The sequence below is a fragment of the Triturus cristatus genome, chromosome 8 (genome assembly GCF_964204655.1).
Source record: "Triturus cristatus chromosome 8, aTriCri1.1, whole genome shotgun sequence".
NCBI classification, from domain to species: Eukaryota; Metazoa; Chordata; class Amphibia; order Caudata; family Salamandridae; genus Triturus; species Triturus cristatus.
The window spans coordinates 1,081,845,823-1,081,865,233 of NC_140591.1; the positions used below are offsets into that span (position 1 = coordinate 1,081,845,823).

At 48.3% G+C, this 19,411-nt stretch overlaps 1 protein-coding gene across 1 annotated transcript in view; it reads right to left on the reverse strand.

The window, feature by feature from the left end:
* The window catches only part of LOC146805408 (transcription initiation factor TFIID subunit 4B-like), a 47,959-nt gene extending 30,991 nt beyond the window's left edge, over window positions 1-16,968 (reverse strand). The window contains 1 exon segment of the mRNA XM_085623798.1: window positions 16,875-16,968. Coding sequence (XP_085479924.1) covers window positions 16,875-16,968 — 94 coding nt within the window.
* Between the last annotated feature and the right edge of the window lie 2,443 nt (window positions 16,969-19,411).

The following is a 19,411-nucleotide window of genomic DNA, read 5'->3' on the forward strand; positions in this document are numbered from 1 at the left end:
CTTAGATACTTGTAGGAGATTAGGATCTGCACTTATGTTGCCCCCACTTTTTTTCTGATGTATACACTGGTTTCTGGCTATAGTCTGGCTGGGTCCCTGCTAATCAGGGCCCCAGTCTCTCTGTTCTCTCTAAACAACTTTGAGTGCATACTAGATGCACTAGTGATTGGATACTGTGCTACCTTATGAGCCCTAGTATATGGTACCCTAGGTACCAAGGGCATAGGTACTCCACAGGCCTACCAGGGGCTGAAGCATGAATTATGCCACCCCCGGAAGCAGACTAAATCTGACTGCTGCAGCCTGGGTGAGGGTGCTAGCACTCCTCACTGAGGTATAGGTTCCTATATCTCACCATACACACACATATAAACCTATCAGCCACCCCAATGGCAGGCCCTATCAATCCTGAGGGCAGGGTGCTTGGTTTACAATGTGAGGGGGTGCCTCTGCCTGACCAGGGCTCCTCTGCAGCTGGCAGGGTCTATTCCTTGTGGCTGTTTGTGGATGCGGTTAAACCATATACTCTTAAGTGCATTATAACCTCCCGGTTAATGCTAACTTTGGAATGACTGCATCAAAACATGTCGTGTTTGGTGTCAAACAACTTGGAATCATACCCCCACACCAGTAACTGGTGTGGGAGTATGATCCCACCCTTCTAGAGGGGACGACATGTACCTACTGTGGTAACACGGTAGAAATCTGAAAGGGCCCTGGCATCACAAAATGGATGCCACCAGCACAGACACAGGGCTGCCCTCCTGCTGCTGACTGAAACTCACAGTGGAGGAGGCCCAACAATAGGCATCCTGTCGCAGGGAGGTGTCACTACCTTCCAGACAGGATTTAGGGCCATATGTAGGTAGTTAAATACCGGTTGGTAACGGCCGAAATTCGGTAAATATCCCGTTACCGACCGGTATTTAGGCATTTGAGATGTAGGAGGCATGATTTAAGGATTCGGTAATTTACCGAATCGGTAATGGATTGGTAAAATACCAAATCGGTAAACTACAGATTCGGTAAATTACCGAATCCTTAAATCATATGTAGGGAGCACTCAAGTGAGTGTTTTTTTGTATTCAGGATTCGGTATTTACCACCAAATACAGGTTGGTGATAAATACCGAATACCTTTCAAAAATCTATTTTTTGCTGTTTTGACAGTGCCATGTGGCAGACATACATGCCCTTAGGGCATGTATGTGCGCCACATGTGCACACATGCACGATTCAGGGGTGCAACAGAGTGTCAATGTGACACCCTGCCACCCTTGAATATGCTCCCCCTATTACCGATTCGGTATTTACCGAATCGGTAATGGTGAATGGCTTCCCATTGATTCCTATGGGCCTCCAGGCCCATAGGAATAAATGGGAAGGTATGCCTCATTACCGATTCGGTAAATACCGATTCATAAATACCGAATTTTTCCGAATCGGTAAAATTTACCGATTTTTTACCTACATACTATTTACCGATTCTTAAATAACGAATCGGTAAAATTCGGTATTTATGAATCGGTAAATAGTATGTTACCTACATATGGCCCTTAGTGTATTGGGGGTGGGTGGGAGCACTTCTACAGTGCTTTGAAGTCCTGCACTGGGGGAGCAGTAGGCTCCTCTGTGCATATACCAGCTCAAACCAGTTCAGGGGCTACCTGTCCCTGCTCTGGCGCGAAACTGGACAAAGGGAAGTGGGTGTAACCACCCCTTACCCTGACCCTCCCAGAGGAGTGGTCCCAGAGCTAGTCCCTCCCCTATCTTCAGTATAAGATAGGAAACCTTGCCATTGCAAAGTAGATAACCCTCGACGACGCTCTACAAAGAAGAATCCTGGCCCTTCAACATTCCACTACCTTTGGAAGACAGAAGAATCTCCCTTGGAGACAAGGAGTGACTCCCCTGCTTGGCAGGCACCAGAAACTCTAATCAACGGTGGCAAACTATCCCGCTCCTGCTGGAATCCGAAGTCCCTGCAGCCCCAGAAGTAGATTTCCTGACTTCTCGACAGCCATTGTGAGTCCCCAGCAGAGCTGAGGTGAGTGGACCCTACGAGTGACGAGGAACAGAAATACCCGGGTACCATGCACTATTGTCAAGTGCAACCCCTTCTCGACAGTCTACAAACTTGTGCTTCAGACCACTGATGGCCCAAGCCTCCAGCACAATTTGCAGCAAAAATCAGAGGCCTACACCATTTTGAGTGACCGTGGGCTCCTGTGAAGCATTTCCTCAAGAGGCGTCGTTGCAATCCCTTGCCTGTTGGCTTGTGGGTCCCCTGAAGACTTTCTTATCAACTCAAAGGGCTCCTCTGGTTGCACCAGGCCTGCCCTCACTCACCCTTGCTGGGTGAGTCCCTCAGACCTTTCTGGTCTGCACCATCGACTTTCTTCACTCTACACAAGACTTGCTGTTGCCAAGGCTTGTTGGCTCCAATCCAGTTGCTGACACGGCAGTCCGCTGCAGACATCATGGAGCGCTCAGAATCCAGCTGCAGCTCATCGTCGATCATTCCTGGACCTCGTGAGCGAAGAGTCAAAACACCCTTGATCACCTGAAATCACCCGACATCCGTGGGCATCCATCTTCCTGGCCCCGGGTAACTGGCAAGTGACTGTGAAAACTGTCCCTTCAATTTTCAGGTCATCTGCATCTCTAGAATCCAGCCTTGGGTTCCACCAGACACTTCTTCAGTCGCCGCAAGCAGCAAGTCTTCTTTGGTCTCCATAGAAAACAGCGACGCGACCCGACACCAAAAGACTCCTATGCACCCGGCTTCCCTGGGTGAGGTAACTCGTGCACTCTGGTGCCCTAGTGTGTGTTGGCCCTCGAATTACTTACCTTGTAAGTGGCTTGCTTGTAGACTTCCTCGAAGTACCCAAAAACTTTAAAAAGTCAAACCTCGACTTGCTCCATTGTAATCAATAGGAAACCCGCTGCTGTGTTCACACACTGAAGGCGTCTCCCGTAGGTCTGTTACTTACCTGCTTTCACTGCAGTAGTGAAGCCCCAGCGATTCTACAGTCCCTAGGCCTTGTCATTCTGCAAGTCGACTTTCCTAAACCTCTTTTTTAGTACATGGTCTGGTACGCCCTTAGGGCCCGAGGCATATTTGTGCTTAACTTATTGTGAAACGTTGATATTTGAATGTGTTCCTGACTTCTAATCTCATAAAGAGATTAGTAGAGTGTGTCTAGAAATAAATACATATATATTTGACCTTGACACCTGTGTGGTGTCCTTTCATTTGGTAATTCAAGAGATTATAAGGTAAAACCAGCTGCTTTACATTCCTCTGAGACTTAGCCTGAAGGCTGCTCTCCACAGCTACCACTAGGATAGCTTTCTCTGAAAGGTTGTCTTAAACCTATCTACCATAAGAGCCGAATTGGAGTGGTGCAAGGTGGCCACTATAACTAATGACTAGCATATGCCAGGCCAACTTCTCACATTGGTCGGCAGCGTGTGGGATTCCAGCTTGCCACTGTTTTACCTGAAAATCTCTATTTGAATTACTAACTGAAAACCACTAAAGGTACTCAAGGTACATATAAAAGTCAAGCTTAGTATCAATAAGTTCTACTGAACTTAGAGTTGTTTGTGAAGGGATAGCACACCCTTGCTACAGCTCAAGCTAGAATCTGTAGGCCACAAACTAGTGTAGGTAGTGCAACACTGCATAACACTAAAACTAGTGACCAGCATATGCAAGGCCAACTTCTAACTCTATACCTCAGTGAGGAGTGCAAACACTACCTCACCCATGCTGCAGTAGCAGGCCTGTGGTGTCAGATTTAGTCTGCTTCCCAGGGGTGGCATAATACATGCTTCAGCCCCTGGTAGGCCTGAGAAGTACCTATGCCCTTGGTACCTAGGGTACCATATACTAGGGGCTCATAGGGTACCACAGTATCCAATCACTAGTGCATCTAGTATACACTCAAAGTTGTTTAGAGAGAGCAGAGAGACTGGGGCCCTGATTAGCAGGGACCCAGCCAGACTATAGCCAGAAACCAGTGTTAACATCAGAAAAAAAGTGGGGGAAACATAAGTGCAGATCCTACTCTCCTACATTGACTGACACTAACCAGCTGACACTGACTGACACTGACTGACTGACACTGACTGACTGACACTGACTGACAGACTGACACTGACTGAGACTGACTGACACTGACTGACTGACACTGACTGACTGAAACTGACTGACTGACACTGACTGACTGACACTGACTGTCACTGACTAACATTGACTGACTGACACTAGCCAACATTGACTGACTGACTGACAATGACATACTGACAATGACTGACACTGACTGACTGACACTCACTGACTGACACTGACTGACACTCACTGACCGGAACTCACTGTTGTCACTGACTGACACTGACTGGCAGGCTGACACTGACTGACACTGACTTGCACTGACTGCCTGACACTGACTGACTGACACTGACTGAAACTGACTGACTGACACTGGCTGAATGACACTGATTGACACTGACGGACACTGGCTGACACTGATGACATTGACTGACACTGACTGACAATGACTGATTGACACTGACTGACTGGCAATGACTGACTGACAATGTCTGACTGACACTGACTGACTGACACTAACTGACACTGACTGACACTAACTGAAACTGACTGACACTGACTGACTGACTGACACTGACTGACACTGAATGACACTGACTGACTGACAATGACTAACTGACAATGACTGTCTGACACAGACTGACTGACAATGACTGACTGACACTGACTGACACTGACTGACACTGACACTGACTGACACTGACTGACTGACACTGACTGACTGACACTGACTGACTAACACTGACTGACTGACACTGGCTGACTGACTGACACTGACTGACTGACTGACACTGACTGACTGACGCTGACTGACACTGACTGACTGACACTGACTGACTGACGCTGACAGACACTGACTGACACTGACTGACTGACACTGACTGACACTGACTGACAATGACTGACAATGACTGACTATGACTGACTGACAATGACTGACTGATACTGACTGACTGACACTGACTGACACTGACTGACTGACACTGACTGAAACTGACTGACACTGACTGACTGACACTGAATGACACTGACTGACTGACACTGACTGACTGACATTGACTGTCTGACATTGACTGACTGACACTCACTGACTGACAATGGCTGACTGATACTGACTGACACTGACTGACACTGACTGACTGACACTAACTGACTGGTACACTGACACTGACTGACTGACACTGACTGACTGACACTGACTGAAGCTGACTGACTGACACTGACTGACACTGACTGACTGACACTGACTGACACTGACTGACGCTGACTGACACTGGCTGACACTGACTGACATTGACTGACTGACTGACAATGACTGATTGACACTGAATGACTGGCAATGACTGACTGACAATGACTGACTAACACTGACTGATTGACACTGACTGACACTGACTGACACTGACTGACACTGACTGACACTGACTGATTGACACTGACTGAAACTGACTGACACTGACTGACTGACACAGAATGACACTGACTGACTGACAATGACTGACTGACAATGACTGACTGACACTGACTGACTGACAATGACTGACCGATACTGACTGACACTGTCAGTGGCTTGTTTTACCTTATAATCTCTTGAATTACCAAATGAAAGGACACCAGTCTGGTCTGGTACGCCCCTAGGGCCCCAGCCATATTTGTGCTTAACTTATTGTGAAACGTTGATATTTGAATGTGTTCCTGACTTCTAATCTCATAAAGAGATTAGTAGAGTGTGTCTAGAAATAAATACATATATATTTGATACTATACCTGTGTGGTGTCCTTTCATTTGGTAATTCAAGAGATTATAAGGTAAAACCAGCTGCTTTACATTCCTCTGAGACTTAGCCTGAAGGCTGCTCTCCACAGCTACCACTAGGATAGCTTTCTTTGAAAGGTTGTCTTAAACCTATCTACCATAAGAGTCAAATTGGACTGGTGCAAGGTGGCCACTATAAACAGTGACCAGCATATGCCAGGCCAACTTCTCACATTGGTCGGCAGCGTGTGGGATTCCAGCTTGCCATTGTTTTACCTGAAAATCTCTATTTGAATTACTAACTGAAAACCACTAAAGGTACTCAAGGTACATATAAAAGTCAAGCTTAGTATCAATAAGTTCTACTGAACTTAGAGTTGTTTGTAAAGGGATAGCACACCCTTGCTACAGCTCAAGCTATGATCTGTAGGCCACAAACTAGTGTAGGTAGTGCAACACTGCATAACACTAAAACTAGTGACCAGCATATGCAAGGCCAACTTCTCACTCTATACCTCAGTGAGGAGTGCAAACACTACCTCACCCAGGCTGCAGTAGCAGGCCTGTGGTGTCAGATTTAGTCTGCTTCCCAGGGGTGGCATAATACATGCTTCAGCCCTTGGTAGGCCTGAGAAGTACCTATGCCCTTGGTACCTAGGGTACCATATACTAGGGGCTCATAAGGTACCACGGTATCCAATCACTAGTGCATCTAGTATGCACTCAAAGTTGTTTAGAGAGAACAGAGAGACTGGGGCCCTGATTAGCAGGGACCCAGCCAGACTATAGCCAGAAACCAGTGTTACCAGAAAAAAAGTGGGGGCAACATAAGTGCAGATCCTACTCTCCTACATTGACTGACACTAACCAACTGACACTGACTGACACTGACTCACTGACACTGACTCACTGACACTGACTGACAGACTGACACTGACTGAGACTGACTGACACTGACTGACTGACACTGACTGACTGAAACTGACTGACTGACACTGACTGACTGACACTGACTGTCACTGACTAACATTGACTGACTGACACTGACCGACATTGACTGACTGACTGACAATGACATACTGACAATGACTGACACTGACTGACTGACACTCACTGACTGACACTGACTGACACTCACTGACTGAAACTCACTGACTGACACTGACTGACAGGCTGACACTGACTGACACTGACTGACACTGACTGCCTGACACTGACTGACTGACACTGACTGACACTGACTGACTGACACTGACTGAATGACACTGATTGACATTGACTGACTGACACTGACTGACACTGACTAACACTGGCGGACACTGACTGACATTGACTGACACTGACTGTCAATGACTGATTGACACTGACTGACTGGCAATGACTGACTGACAATGTCTGACTGACACTGACTGACTGACACTGACTGACACTGACTGACACTGACTGATACTGACTGACACTGACTGACTGACTGACACTGACTGACACTGAATGACACTGACTGACTGACAATGACTAACTGACAATGACTGACTGACACAGACTGACTGACAATGACTGCTGACACTGACTGACACTGACTGACTGACTGGCACTGATTGGTACTGAATGACACTGACTGACTGACACTGACTGACTGACACTGACTGACTAACACTGACTGACTGACACTGACTGACTGACGCTGACTGACACTGACTGACTGACACTGACTGACTGACGCTGACTGACACTGACTGACTGACACTGACTGACAATGACTGACTGACTATGACTGACTGACAATGACTGACTGATACTGACTGACTGACTGACACTGACTGACTGACACTGACTGACACTGGCTGGCACTGACTGACATTGACTGACTGACTGACAATGACTGATTGATACTGACTGACTGGCAATGACTGACTGACAATGACTGACTGATGCTGATACTGACTGACTGACACTGACTGACACTAACTGACACTGACTGACAGACACTGACTGAAACTGACTGACACTGACTGAATGACACTGAATGACACTGACTGACTGACACTGACTGACTGACATTGACTGACTGACACTCACTGACTGACAATGGCTGACTGATACTGACTGACACTGACTGACACTGACTGACTGACACTAACTGACTGGCACACTGACACTGACTGACTGACACTGAGTGAAACTGACTGACTGACACTGACTGACTGACACTGACTGACACTGACTGACTGGCACTGACTGACACTGACTGACACTGACAGACACTGGCTGACACTGACTGACATTGAATGACTGACTGACAACGACTGATTGACACTGACTGACTGGCAATGACTGACTGACAATGACTGACTGACACTGACTGATTGACACTGACTGACACTGACTGACACTGACTGAAACTGACTGACACTGACTGACTGACACTGACTGACACAGAATGACACTGACTGACTGACAATGACTGACTGACAATGACTGACTGACACTGACTGACTGACAATGACTGACTGATACTGACTGACACTGTCAGTGGCTTGTTTTACCTTATAATCTCTTGAATTACCAAATGAAAGGACACCACACAGGTATATATATCAAATATATATGTATTTATTTCTTGACACACTCTACTAATCTCGTTATGAGATTAGAAGTAAGGAACACATTCAAATATCAACGTTTCACAAAAAGTTAAGCACAAATATGGCTGGGGACCTAGGGGCGTACCAGACCATATACTAAAAAAGAGGTTTAGGAAAGAAGCGTGCAGTGTGAGAACACAGCCGCGGGTTCCCTATTGATTTAAATGAAGCAAGTCGCGGTTGGATTTTTAAAGTGTTACGGTACTTTGAGGAAGTCTACAAGCAAGCCACTTACATGGTAAGTAATTCGAGGGCCAACACACACTAGGGCACCAGAGTGCACGAGTTACCTCACCCAGGGAAGCCGGGTGCATAGGTGTCTTTTGGTGTCGGAAGAAGAGCTTTCCCAGGAGCAGAGTATACCTGATCCTGTGATGTGATTCCACTAAGCTGATCTTTACGGTATGGGGTTCCCCATTCAAGCCTAGAGACCTTCTACTAGTCTAATAATATTAGTTTACTAGTGAAAGGAAGGTGACTGTATTCCACTGTCATTATATTATGATTTCTCCTTTCATTTTTTATGGTATTGTAACTATGCTGATGGTTTTGATTTTAATCATTTGTCTGCTTATGTTAGCTAAAGTACTGCATCTTAGAACTCGAGATTTATAAAATAAACTGTTTTAACTTTACCGTGTCTTTGTTTACTGTTGTTGTGGACTGATATGAGAATAATAACGAACAGGTATTTCTGATTCCCACCATTCCTGAGAATACACTAAGTCGCTTGTTCTGGGTTGTCTATACATTGGGACCGCCGAGATAAATACGGATAACGAATGGGACACTGATGCTGGTCGGATAGGGGTTCTGGGTTCTGAGGTGAGTTTTTGGTACACCACAAAACACTGAGGTCCTGGTTTCCTGCGCATAGTTCTGTGCATGAGCAGAATCGGGTCAGGTCGCGTCGCTGTTTTCTTTGGAAGCCAAAGAAGATTTGCTGCTTGCGAAGACTGAAGAAGTGTCCGGTGGAGTCCAAGGCTGGATTCAAGACGAAGATGACCTGAAAGCAGAAGTGACAGTGTTCACAGTCACTTGCCAGTGACCCGGGGCCAGGAAGATGGATACCCACGGATGTCGGGTGATTTTAGGTGATCAAGGGTGTTTTGACTCTTCGCTCACGAGGCCCAGGAGGGGTTGACGATGACCAGCAGTTGGATTCGGAGTGTCCAACAACGTCTGCAGCTGACTGCGGTTACGGCAACCGGATTGGAGCCAACAAGCCTTGTCAACAGCAAGCCTCGTGGAAAGTGAATTTAGTCAATGGTGCAGACCAGCAAGGTCTGAGGGACTCACCCAGCAAGGGTGATTGAGGGCACGCCTGGAGCAACCAGGGGAGCCCTTTGGTTTGATAAGAAAGTCTTCAGGGGACCCACAAGCCAACGGGCAAGGGTTCACAAAGATGCCTCGTGAGGAAATGCTTCACAGGAGCTCACGATTTTCGGTGCACAAGCTGCTGGAGGCTTGGGCCACAAATGGTCCAAAGCACAAGTTTGTAGAATGTCGTGAAGGGGTTGCACTCGACAATAGTGCACGGTACCCGGGTATTGCTGTTCCTCGTCAGTCGTGGGGTCCACTCGCCACAGCTCTGCTGGGGACTAACAATGGCTGTCGGGAAGTGAGGAGATCTGCTTCCGGGGCTGCAGGGACTTTGGGCTCCAGCGGGAGCGGGAACGTTTGCGACCGTTGATTCAAACTTTTGGTGCCTGCCAAGCAGGGGAGTCACTCCTTGACTCCAAGGGAGATTCTTCCGTCTTCCAAAGGTAGTGGAACGTCGAAGGACCAGGATTCTTCTTTTAAAGCGTCGTCCAGGGTTATCTAACTTGCAATGGCAAGGGTTCCCAATCTTATACTAAAAGACAGGGAGGGACTAGCTCTATGACCACTCCTCTGGGAGGGTCAGGGTAGGGGGTGGTTACACCCACTTCCCTTTGTCCAGTTTCGCGCCAGAGCAGGGACAGGTAGCCCCTGAACCGGTTTGAGCTGGCATACGCACAGAGGAGCCTACTGCTCCCCCAGTGCAGGACTTCAAAGCACTCTAGGAGTGCACCCACCCAGCCCCAATACACTAAATCCTGTCTGGAAGGTGGTGACACCTCCCTGTGACAGGATGTCTATTGTTGGGTCTCCTCCACTGCGAGTTTCAGTCAGCAGCAGGAGGGCAGCCCAGTGTCTGTGCTGGTGGCATCCATTTTGTGATGCCAGGGCTCTCTCAGATTTCTACTGTGTTACCACAGTAGGTACATGTCTTCCCCTCTAGAAGGGTGGGATCATACTCCCACACCAGTTACTGGTGTGGGGGTATGATTCCAAGTTGTTTGACCCCAAACACGACATGTTTTGATGCAGTCATTCCAAAGTTAGCATTTACCGGTAGGTTATAATGCACTTAAGAGTATATGGTTTAACCGCATCCACAAACAGCCGCAGGGAATAGACCCTGCCAGCTGCAGAGGGGCCCTGCTCAGGCAGAGGCACCCCCTCACATTGTAAACCAAGCACCCTGCCCTCAGGATTGATAGGGCCTGCCTTAGGGGTGACTGATAGGTTTATATATGTGTGTATGGTGAGATATTGGAACCTATACCTCAGTGAGGAGTGCTAACACTACCTCCCCCAGGCTGCAGTAGCAGGCCTATGGTGTCAGATTTAGTCTGCTTCCCAGGGGTGGCATAATACATGCTTCAGCCCCTGGAAGGCCTATGAAGTACCTATGCCCTTGGTACCTAGGGTACCATATACTAGGGGCTCATAATGTACCACAGTATCCAATCACTAGTGCATCTAGTATGCACTCAAAGTTGTTTAGAGAGAACAGAGAGACTGGGGACCTGATTAGCAGGGACCCAGCCAGACTATAGCCAGAAACCAGTGTTAACATCAGAAAAAAAGTGGTGGCAACTTAAGTGCAGATCCTACTTTCCTACAGCCGCCATTACAAGTGTGTGGACGACGCTGCAAATGAGAAAAAAATAGTGCTTCAAGTCCTTTAAAGGAAAGAGTGTAAATCAGCACATAAGCGATCCAATCCCGGTGGGCGTGCCTAAAAGGAGACAGGGTGGCAACATGCAGCGATTGACATGCCTTGTATGCAATCATTGCACTGCCTTCGGCATAATTTGTAACGCCAAATGACGCGCACAAATCAAAACTGAAGGGGAACTGGGAAGAGGCCTCGTAAGACAAGAGCATCACATGCGCTGCTTATGTCAAGAGACCTAAAAATACCAAGGTGACCTGATAAACACAAAAGACAGCAGACAATTGGTGAAAGAGCCATGCACGTGAAACTCCATCAGATAAAAATGACTGAGGAAACTGGGATCAGGGCAGAATCCAAAGTGATTTACCTTATGCCAAGCAAAAAGAGTTTAGTCACTTCACTTATCAGAACGAACGTCACTTCAAGTACAAAGAAACGGGAACTGAACCCAAGTTTCTTCCTCATGTCACCCTTCCCGTACTGCAGAAAGACAAACCCTTGTTTTTAATATGTCCCTGGCAGAGGGCTGTCTTCCTGCCTTATTTCCTCCTCGGAATGAAGAACGACCTGTCAGAGCACTTCACAGTGTGAACAGCTCCCGAGATGAATAATGCAACAGAACATGTTTATCTGTAAAGCTCATGTTCACCTAATGGTAACTTGACACTAAATAAGAGATGTTTATTGTTACCCAACTTAATGGTACTTGTTTTATTGACCTCAGAAGGATGAAAGGCTGAGTGGACCTGCCCGGATTTGATCCTGTGGCCATGAGGTTGAACACAGGACTTTACAGTGGACGCTTTAGTCCACTAAGCCACCAGACCCCCAACTTCTACATCATAGTAGTACCGATGTGAGACGAGAGGGAGGTATCTGGGCAGAAGCGACCTGACTTGCGAGGCACTTGCAACATTGGTTTAACTCTTGAGTAGGACAAGAGCAAGGGGGAGTTGTAACAGTAATTGTCTCTTCATCTACAAACAGAACTTTTCACAGCGCCACTTGATAAAATGAACAGTTGCATCCCAGTGTAAAGAAAAAAGTCGCAAGAGGATGGGGCGCTCGGTTCACAGTGTGCAAGCCACCATTGCTAGATTTCACCCTTGGTCTTTTGGGTTGTAGTGTATCACTTATGCATGGTGCAGCAGAGATCAAGGTGAGAGCCCGCCTTGGTGCATAATGGCTTTCGATGAGCTCGTGCAGCCTACGGTAAGGGTGACAGAATCAGAGTGGTCCTACAATCCTCGTTTGATGGCGTTGCAGTTTTGCAGGTTGGAAGTGCAGGCCTGAAATGGGTGGGAGATTCTAGAATGCCTGCCCTTTGTTGGTTGGCAAACAGCTTCCAGGCATGCAGAGGTCATATGGGGGCTTCCGCTTTTTATTTTTTTATTTTAATAAATCTTTTTATTAAACAGACTTGACATAGAGGTACAGTTTCACAATAGTCAATAAAGGGATTTACAGCGAAACCAGATATGCATACAAATACAGTAGTATGGTTTGTCGGAATGTATGGGAAGGGGGGTCTTCACTGTCAACATCACGGGGAGGGGTACATATGTTGCCACGGTATTCTTTCCAGGGGGCCCATATCTTAGCCCATTTTCGGGGTCAGCCACGGGCCGCGTAAACTGTCTTTTCTCTTAGCATACACCAGTCAAGGTCTTTCTTCCAATCTGTAACCGTGGGTGTATGTGAGGCTCCCCAGAGTTGCTCAATATTTCTCTTGGCGATCATGCAGCCGAGTGTGACCCATTGCGTGTTATAGGTGTTGAGGTCGGTAGGTTCCCAGATGTTAAGGAGGCATCTGGGCGCTTCCGGTTTAATTTCTACCTCAAGTGTTTCACTCATGACTGCGTGAATGTTACTCCAATACTCCTGGATCGGCTCACAGTGCCATAGTATGTGTATAAACGTGCCCATTTGTGTGCATCTCCGCCGACACGATCCGTCCGTCAGCCCACCCATGTGTACCAATTGGGGACCAGTTATGTAAATTCTGTGCAGGATCTTTAGTTGCACCAGTTGCGCCGGGATAGCAACTGTTTTGGGGGAGGAGACCGCCTCCTGCCAACTTTCATCGTCTAATATGATTCCGTCCCCAGTCCATTTGTCTCGTAGTGCCAGTAGGGGTCTTCCATATTAATAATAAGTTTTCGATAGGTTAGGGAAATAGCCTTTTCAGGCAGGTGGCCATCCAGCAGCCTGTCCTCTAATGGGGAGCTATCTGGTGGAGTGGAGTTACGGGACAATACTGTTTGCAAAGCGTGTAGGAATTGTAGGTATCGAAAAAACTCTGCCAGCGCGTATTGACTTTGGAGAGCGTTAAAGGGTTTCACACCCCCTGTGCCCCATAGGTCCCTAATATGGGAGATACCGATTAGATCCCATTTTTCAAAACCTTAGGAATTTCCCAGGTATTCGAGTTTCTGTGGGTCCCACAGAGGCGTGGCGAGAGTCAACCTATTGTTCTAGCCGAGCGACTTAACTGCGGAATGCCAGATTTTAACTGTGTGGTTGGTGGGGCCAGTGAGTGGGCATCTGTCTAGTTTAGAGTATAGCGCATGGGAGTAGGTCCCATTTGGGAGAAGCCAACAATCCATAAGGAACCCCAGGTTGTCAGGTCGACCGTACGTGCAATGATTTATCGCTGTAAGGTGCGCTGCCCAGTAATATTTTTTAATGTCGGGTAATCCGATTCCACCGTCGTACCAGCTGAGTGTGAGCTTTTTCAAACAATACGTGGTCTCCCTCCCCAGAGGAGGTCTCGCTGGAGCCCTTCAATTTCTGTAAAATACGAGTTTGGGACAAGGTCAGCTGAGTTCTGCAGGGCATATAGGAAGCGGGGTAGGGACATCATTTTAAATAAGGCCACTTTGCCCTATAGTGAGAGCGGGAGTGACTTCCAGTTTGCGATGTCACTTCTGAGTCTTTGCAGTGGGGGAACCAGGTTACGGGCGTATCTGACAGAGGGGTCAAGAGAAATGAATATGCCTAGGTATTTGAAGCCTTCTGAGACTATCGGTATAGGGCAGTTTAGCGGTAGAGGAGGAGGGCCCCCCCAGAGGACATACTGAAGTGATTTTTGCCAATTGACGTGAAACCCAGAATATCTGCCAAAAATGGCCAGGAAGTCAAATACTGCAATCAGAGATCTCTTGGGGGATGTGAGGTACAGAAGGATATCATCAGCATATAAAGAGCTACGGTCTTCCCAGTCTGCCGACCACCGCATGCCACGGACATTACATCCTTACGGATCCATGCCGCAAGAGGTTCAAGGGCCAAAGCGAACAACAAAGGAGAGAGGGGGCACCCCTGGTGGGTCCCCCAGCTAAGTGTGAGGGGCTCTGATTTCCTGTTGTTCACGACTATTTGAGCCATCGGTGCGCTATATAACAGTCGCACCCAGCGGTAGAAAGACGGCCCAAATCCCAGTTTTGCAAGTACGGCAAAAAGATAAGGCCATTCCAGTGTATCAAATGCCATAGTGGCATCTAGGGAGACTATGATTGCATCTTCACGTATGGTCCGTACCCTTCCCAGGACCCCGTGCACTCTACGCAAGTTTAGAGCAGTGTTCCTTCTTGGCATAAACCCCGATTGATCCGGGTGTACTAAGTCCCCTATTACCTTGATCAGTCTATTGGCAAGCACTTTAGCTAACATTTTGGGTTCCGTGTTTAGCAATGATATGGGCCGATAAGAGGGGCAGTCAGTTTTGGGTTTCCCTTCCTTGTGGATTGTAACAATGGTTGCAATTCTCTGGTCCTGTGGCAGTGATCCCTGCCAGCCTTGTCTCCCCAGTCATATATCCGGCCCAGCCTGTCTTGTCCCATTAGTTTGGCACAGTCAGTGACCAGTGCTCGGTATTCGTCCTAGCGTAAACGGAGGGAGTGGAGGGCTTCAGGGGTGGCATTAGAGTTAACGTCTTGTTCAAGGTGGTAAATCTCTTGTTCTGTGTCAGAAATGTCTTTTACCCTGTCTTTTTTGGATCCTTCTATTAGGGAAAGGGCTTGGCCCCGGACCACTGTTTTAAGGGCTTCCCATAATATTTGCGGGGACTCAACGGTGTGTTCGTTCTCCAAGAAATAATCTTTGATGTATTTACTTAGATCTTTCTGTATTTTGGGGTTTTTGAGGTACCAGGAATTGATAGGGGCAACGCGTTCCACTTGTGTGTGGTCTAGAAGTATGTGGACCCATAGAGGGGAATGATCGGAGATACCTCTGGCCAGATGACGGATCTCGTGGATATCTGTGACTTGTGGAAATGGGACAATTATGTAGTCAAGGCGGGAGAGACTTTTGTGCGCCCCAGAATGAAAAGTGTGTTGAATCTTGTCCGGATTGTATGTTCTCCATCCATCTATCAGCCCCATCGCCTCCAAAAAACTGGAGAAAGTGTGATCAGCTTGGGGGGTTGTGCGAGGGGGGTGTCTGTCTAGTGAGCCCAATATTATTGAATTAAAGTAGCCGCTGAGCACCAGGTGCCCGTCAGGCAGAGTTAGCAGCACAGTACTGAGGTCAGTGAATGTTACAGCCTGCATCCCTGGAGGTGCGTATATTGACATAAAAGTGATGGTTCGGCCCTCCCATGTGCCCGTGACCCCGATATATCTGCCACGATCATCTACACATGTGGACGTGAGTGATAGAGGGAATTACTTTTTTTGCATTATGCCTACCCCCCTGGAGTTAGATACAAAGCCCTCGTGTGCCACCATTGAGTAGCCCCATCTGTGCATAGCTTTGCACGTGTTGCCTATGAGGTGGGTTTCTTGGAGTAGTACAATGTCCGGTGATAGTCTCTTAATATATTGCAATACAACACTTCTCTTAATCTTATCCCCCGTCCGTTAACATTCCAATTTAAGATTTTGACTTCTTTGTTACACTGTACTCCCATTGACATGTACATAGGTCGCAACTATTAGCATCACATTTATGTACTGTACCGTCAAGATAACGCCAAAAACAACAAACAAGAAAAAAACAATCCCTCCAAACAACCCCAAACCCTGCTCCCCTGCACTCTGGGCCCAGAACTGCCCATGATTCTTAAATGCAGAGTGCCTGTCGCCCAACAATACAACTAAAAGAAGAACGTGGGGGGAGGCTTTAGCGCCCCGTTAACCCCTTTCCTACCATTACAGATTGCAGGTGCAGTACATGGTGGATACCCGGACCACAGACTATTAAAGATTTCAGTACTTCAGTGTATATTTCGATATCTTCATGTGCCAAGAGTTTGTGGCCGGAGCTAAGCTTATAGAGGAAACAGGCGGTTCAAAGCCATCAAAAGCTTTCCCATGAAGTTTCATTATCGATCTCAATGGTCGTTGGTGCTTCTTTCCGGTGAGGTACTCCAGCTGTCTAGCCAGTCAGATGCTACCTCTGGTAGGTCAAAGAAGCGGGTTTTCCCATCGATCTCAACTCGCAGACGTGCAGGGAAAAGCATGGCGTATTTGAGACCTTTTTACCGCAACCTGCACTTGACATCCAGGAATGAGAGTCAACGCATTTGCAATGCCCTGGTGAAGTTGGGAAAGAAAGTGATTTCTGAGTTGTCCAGGTGGATCGGAGGAGCGGCCCTTGCTGCTTGCAGAATTGTACCCCTGTCTCTATAGTTTAGCAACCGGGCCAGTATTGGACGGGGGGGCTCCCGGCTTCGGGTGACCCCCGGGAACCCTGTGAGCTCTCTCGATCACAATCAGTTTGAACAGTCCCTTCGGTTGCAGCTTCGTCGTGATCAGGTTTTCAATTAATAGGTCTGTGGCGGGACCCTCAGATTTCTCTGGCACCCCAAGAATGCGGATGTTGTGGCATCTCAAGCGTCCTTCATAATCATCCAGCTTATCCTCTGTGAACCTACGTAACGCTTGAAGCTCCCTGACGTCTGTTTGCAATTGCGAAGTGTCTTCCACAAGGCTGGCGGTGGTAAGCTCCAGCTGCTTGACCTTTTCCCTATATTTTGTAAGATCAGCCCTGATCAGTGTCACTTCTGAGGAGAGGGTGTCAATAGATGTGCGGACCCCTGTGATAGCTGCCAATAAGTCCTTCACTGTGGGCTCAGGAGGATCCTGCTCCGCTCCGCTCTGTTGCTTGTCGCCAGTTCCTTTTCGCTCGGGCAGGTCCGCCTTCGGACAGGTGTAGCGATCGAGTCTGCTTTGTGGTTTTTGAGCCCTTTGCGTTGGACATGGTGAGGGCCTGTTCAGAATGTCAGGCCAACTGTGCGCTAGTGGAGGTTTCCGCCGGGTCAAGTCCGCCTCACCAGACTGTCAGTTTGGGACGGTGAACCAATGCCTGGCGAGGGAGGGCACTTAGGGCGTTGTCCTCAATGTAGGCACCCCTGTCGGTCCTTGCAACGATAATTGTGTGCTATGTGAGCTGCGGGGGCGTTCCCATCCCCAGACTGCCATACCAGTATGAGGTATATCTGCTTTTGTATGTGTCAGGACTCAGGCCGCAAAGGTTGGCGTTGCTCCCCTTGGCGGGGTCCAGCCACAATGGCTCAGATGGAGGAGCTCGAAATGTGCGAGGAAAAGGGAAGGAGGGGGGTTTTCCACTAGGGGCCCCAGGCAGTTGGCACACTTGGGGTATGTAATTGTAGAAACACCTGCCCCACACTCAGCAAGCCAGGCCCTCCCGAATCTCCTCACTGTTTGCTGACATAGTCCTCTGTGATAAGACCAGCGTCGAGGTCCGCCTCAAAAGGTGAGGCGCGAACTGCCGATGTTACTAAAGGTCCGGGGCCGTGTTCGTATCAGGCTGGTGTGATTGCAGCAGATTTGCGGCCCCTCCGGGATGTTGTATGATGAAGGCCCACAAGCAATCTAGGATCTTGCTGTGGCAGGCCAGCAGCGTCGGGACTCCGTTTGCACCACAGGAGGGCCCCAGGCGAAGCTCCACACAATCTTGGCCCCAGGCTAGGTAGCTGGTGTTGGCTCGTGAGGCTGGGCACGTTTTTGCTCTGTCGCTTTTGGACACACCCCCGTAGAAGGCCTCCCGAGGCATCCGATCCGGTCGTCGGGACCCAGCCTCGGTGCGGCAGGTCCAGCCCGTAGACTTCAGATAGCGGGCCGGAACACAGTGCTGCAGCAGAACAGTGCTCGGTGTTTTGCGTGGTGGCAGTGTGCCTCACTTCCGAGTTTCTCAGCCTCCCCGGGGTTGGGGGGCCACCCGCTCTCCCAGCATCTGCGACGGCAGGCGCTCCCATGCAAGGCCCTGGCTTTTCCTGGCAGAAGGCCGCAAACACCGATGTAGTTATCTTCGGCCCCAGACATCCGTTTTCTGTCGAGATTGCGGAAGTGGGCACCGCTACTCCTCCGTGTGCAGAAATCCAACACCGGGGGATCAGATTAGTGCAACTGATTGACGGGGTTGGAAAGTGGGCTCAGGAGAAGCTCTAGCAAGTGGCCATGCTGTTTTGCCGCTAAGCCACGCCCCCGGGCTTCCGCTTTTTAATGTTCTGATAATAAAAAATCAATAGGTTACCTTTTTAAAATAAAAATACTGTACTTGACAAAGAAGAGATGATGCGAGGTGCCTGCGTTTTTAAGTTTGGCAAATAAATTTAAACAAGCAACAGCGAAAGCACTGAAATGAAATTAACCCTCACTGACAATGCTAAAACGTATTGCAAGAGCAACCAGCAAAAGCGAAAGCACGGCGCGTTGTGTGTAACCTGACCCACAAGGAATGCAGCTGCCATCCCGCGCGCCGCTGCTTGCTCCCGAGAGCAAAACGCAGTGGGAGTGAACATTAAAAAAGAGGTGGGACATGCGCCCGCCTTTACCCATTTGCATGCTTTCCTTATTGAAAGACACACGCAAAAGCCAACCACATGCGTGGGGGAGTCAGACCCACACAGAGTACTTTAGAGTGCTTACAAGAAGCCTCAC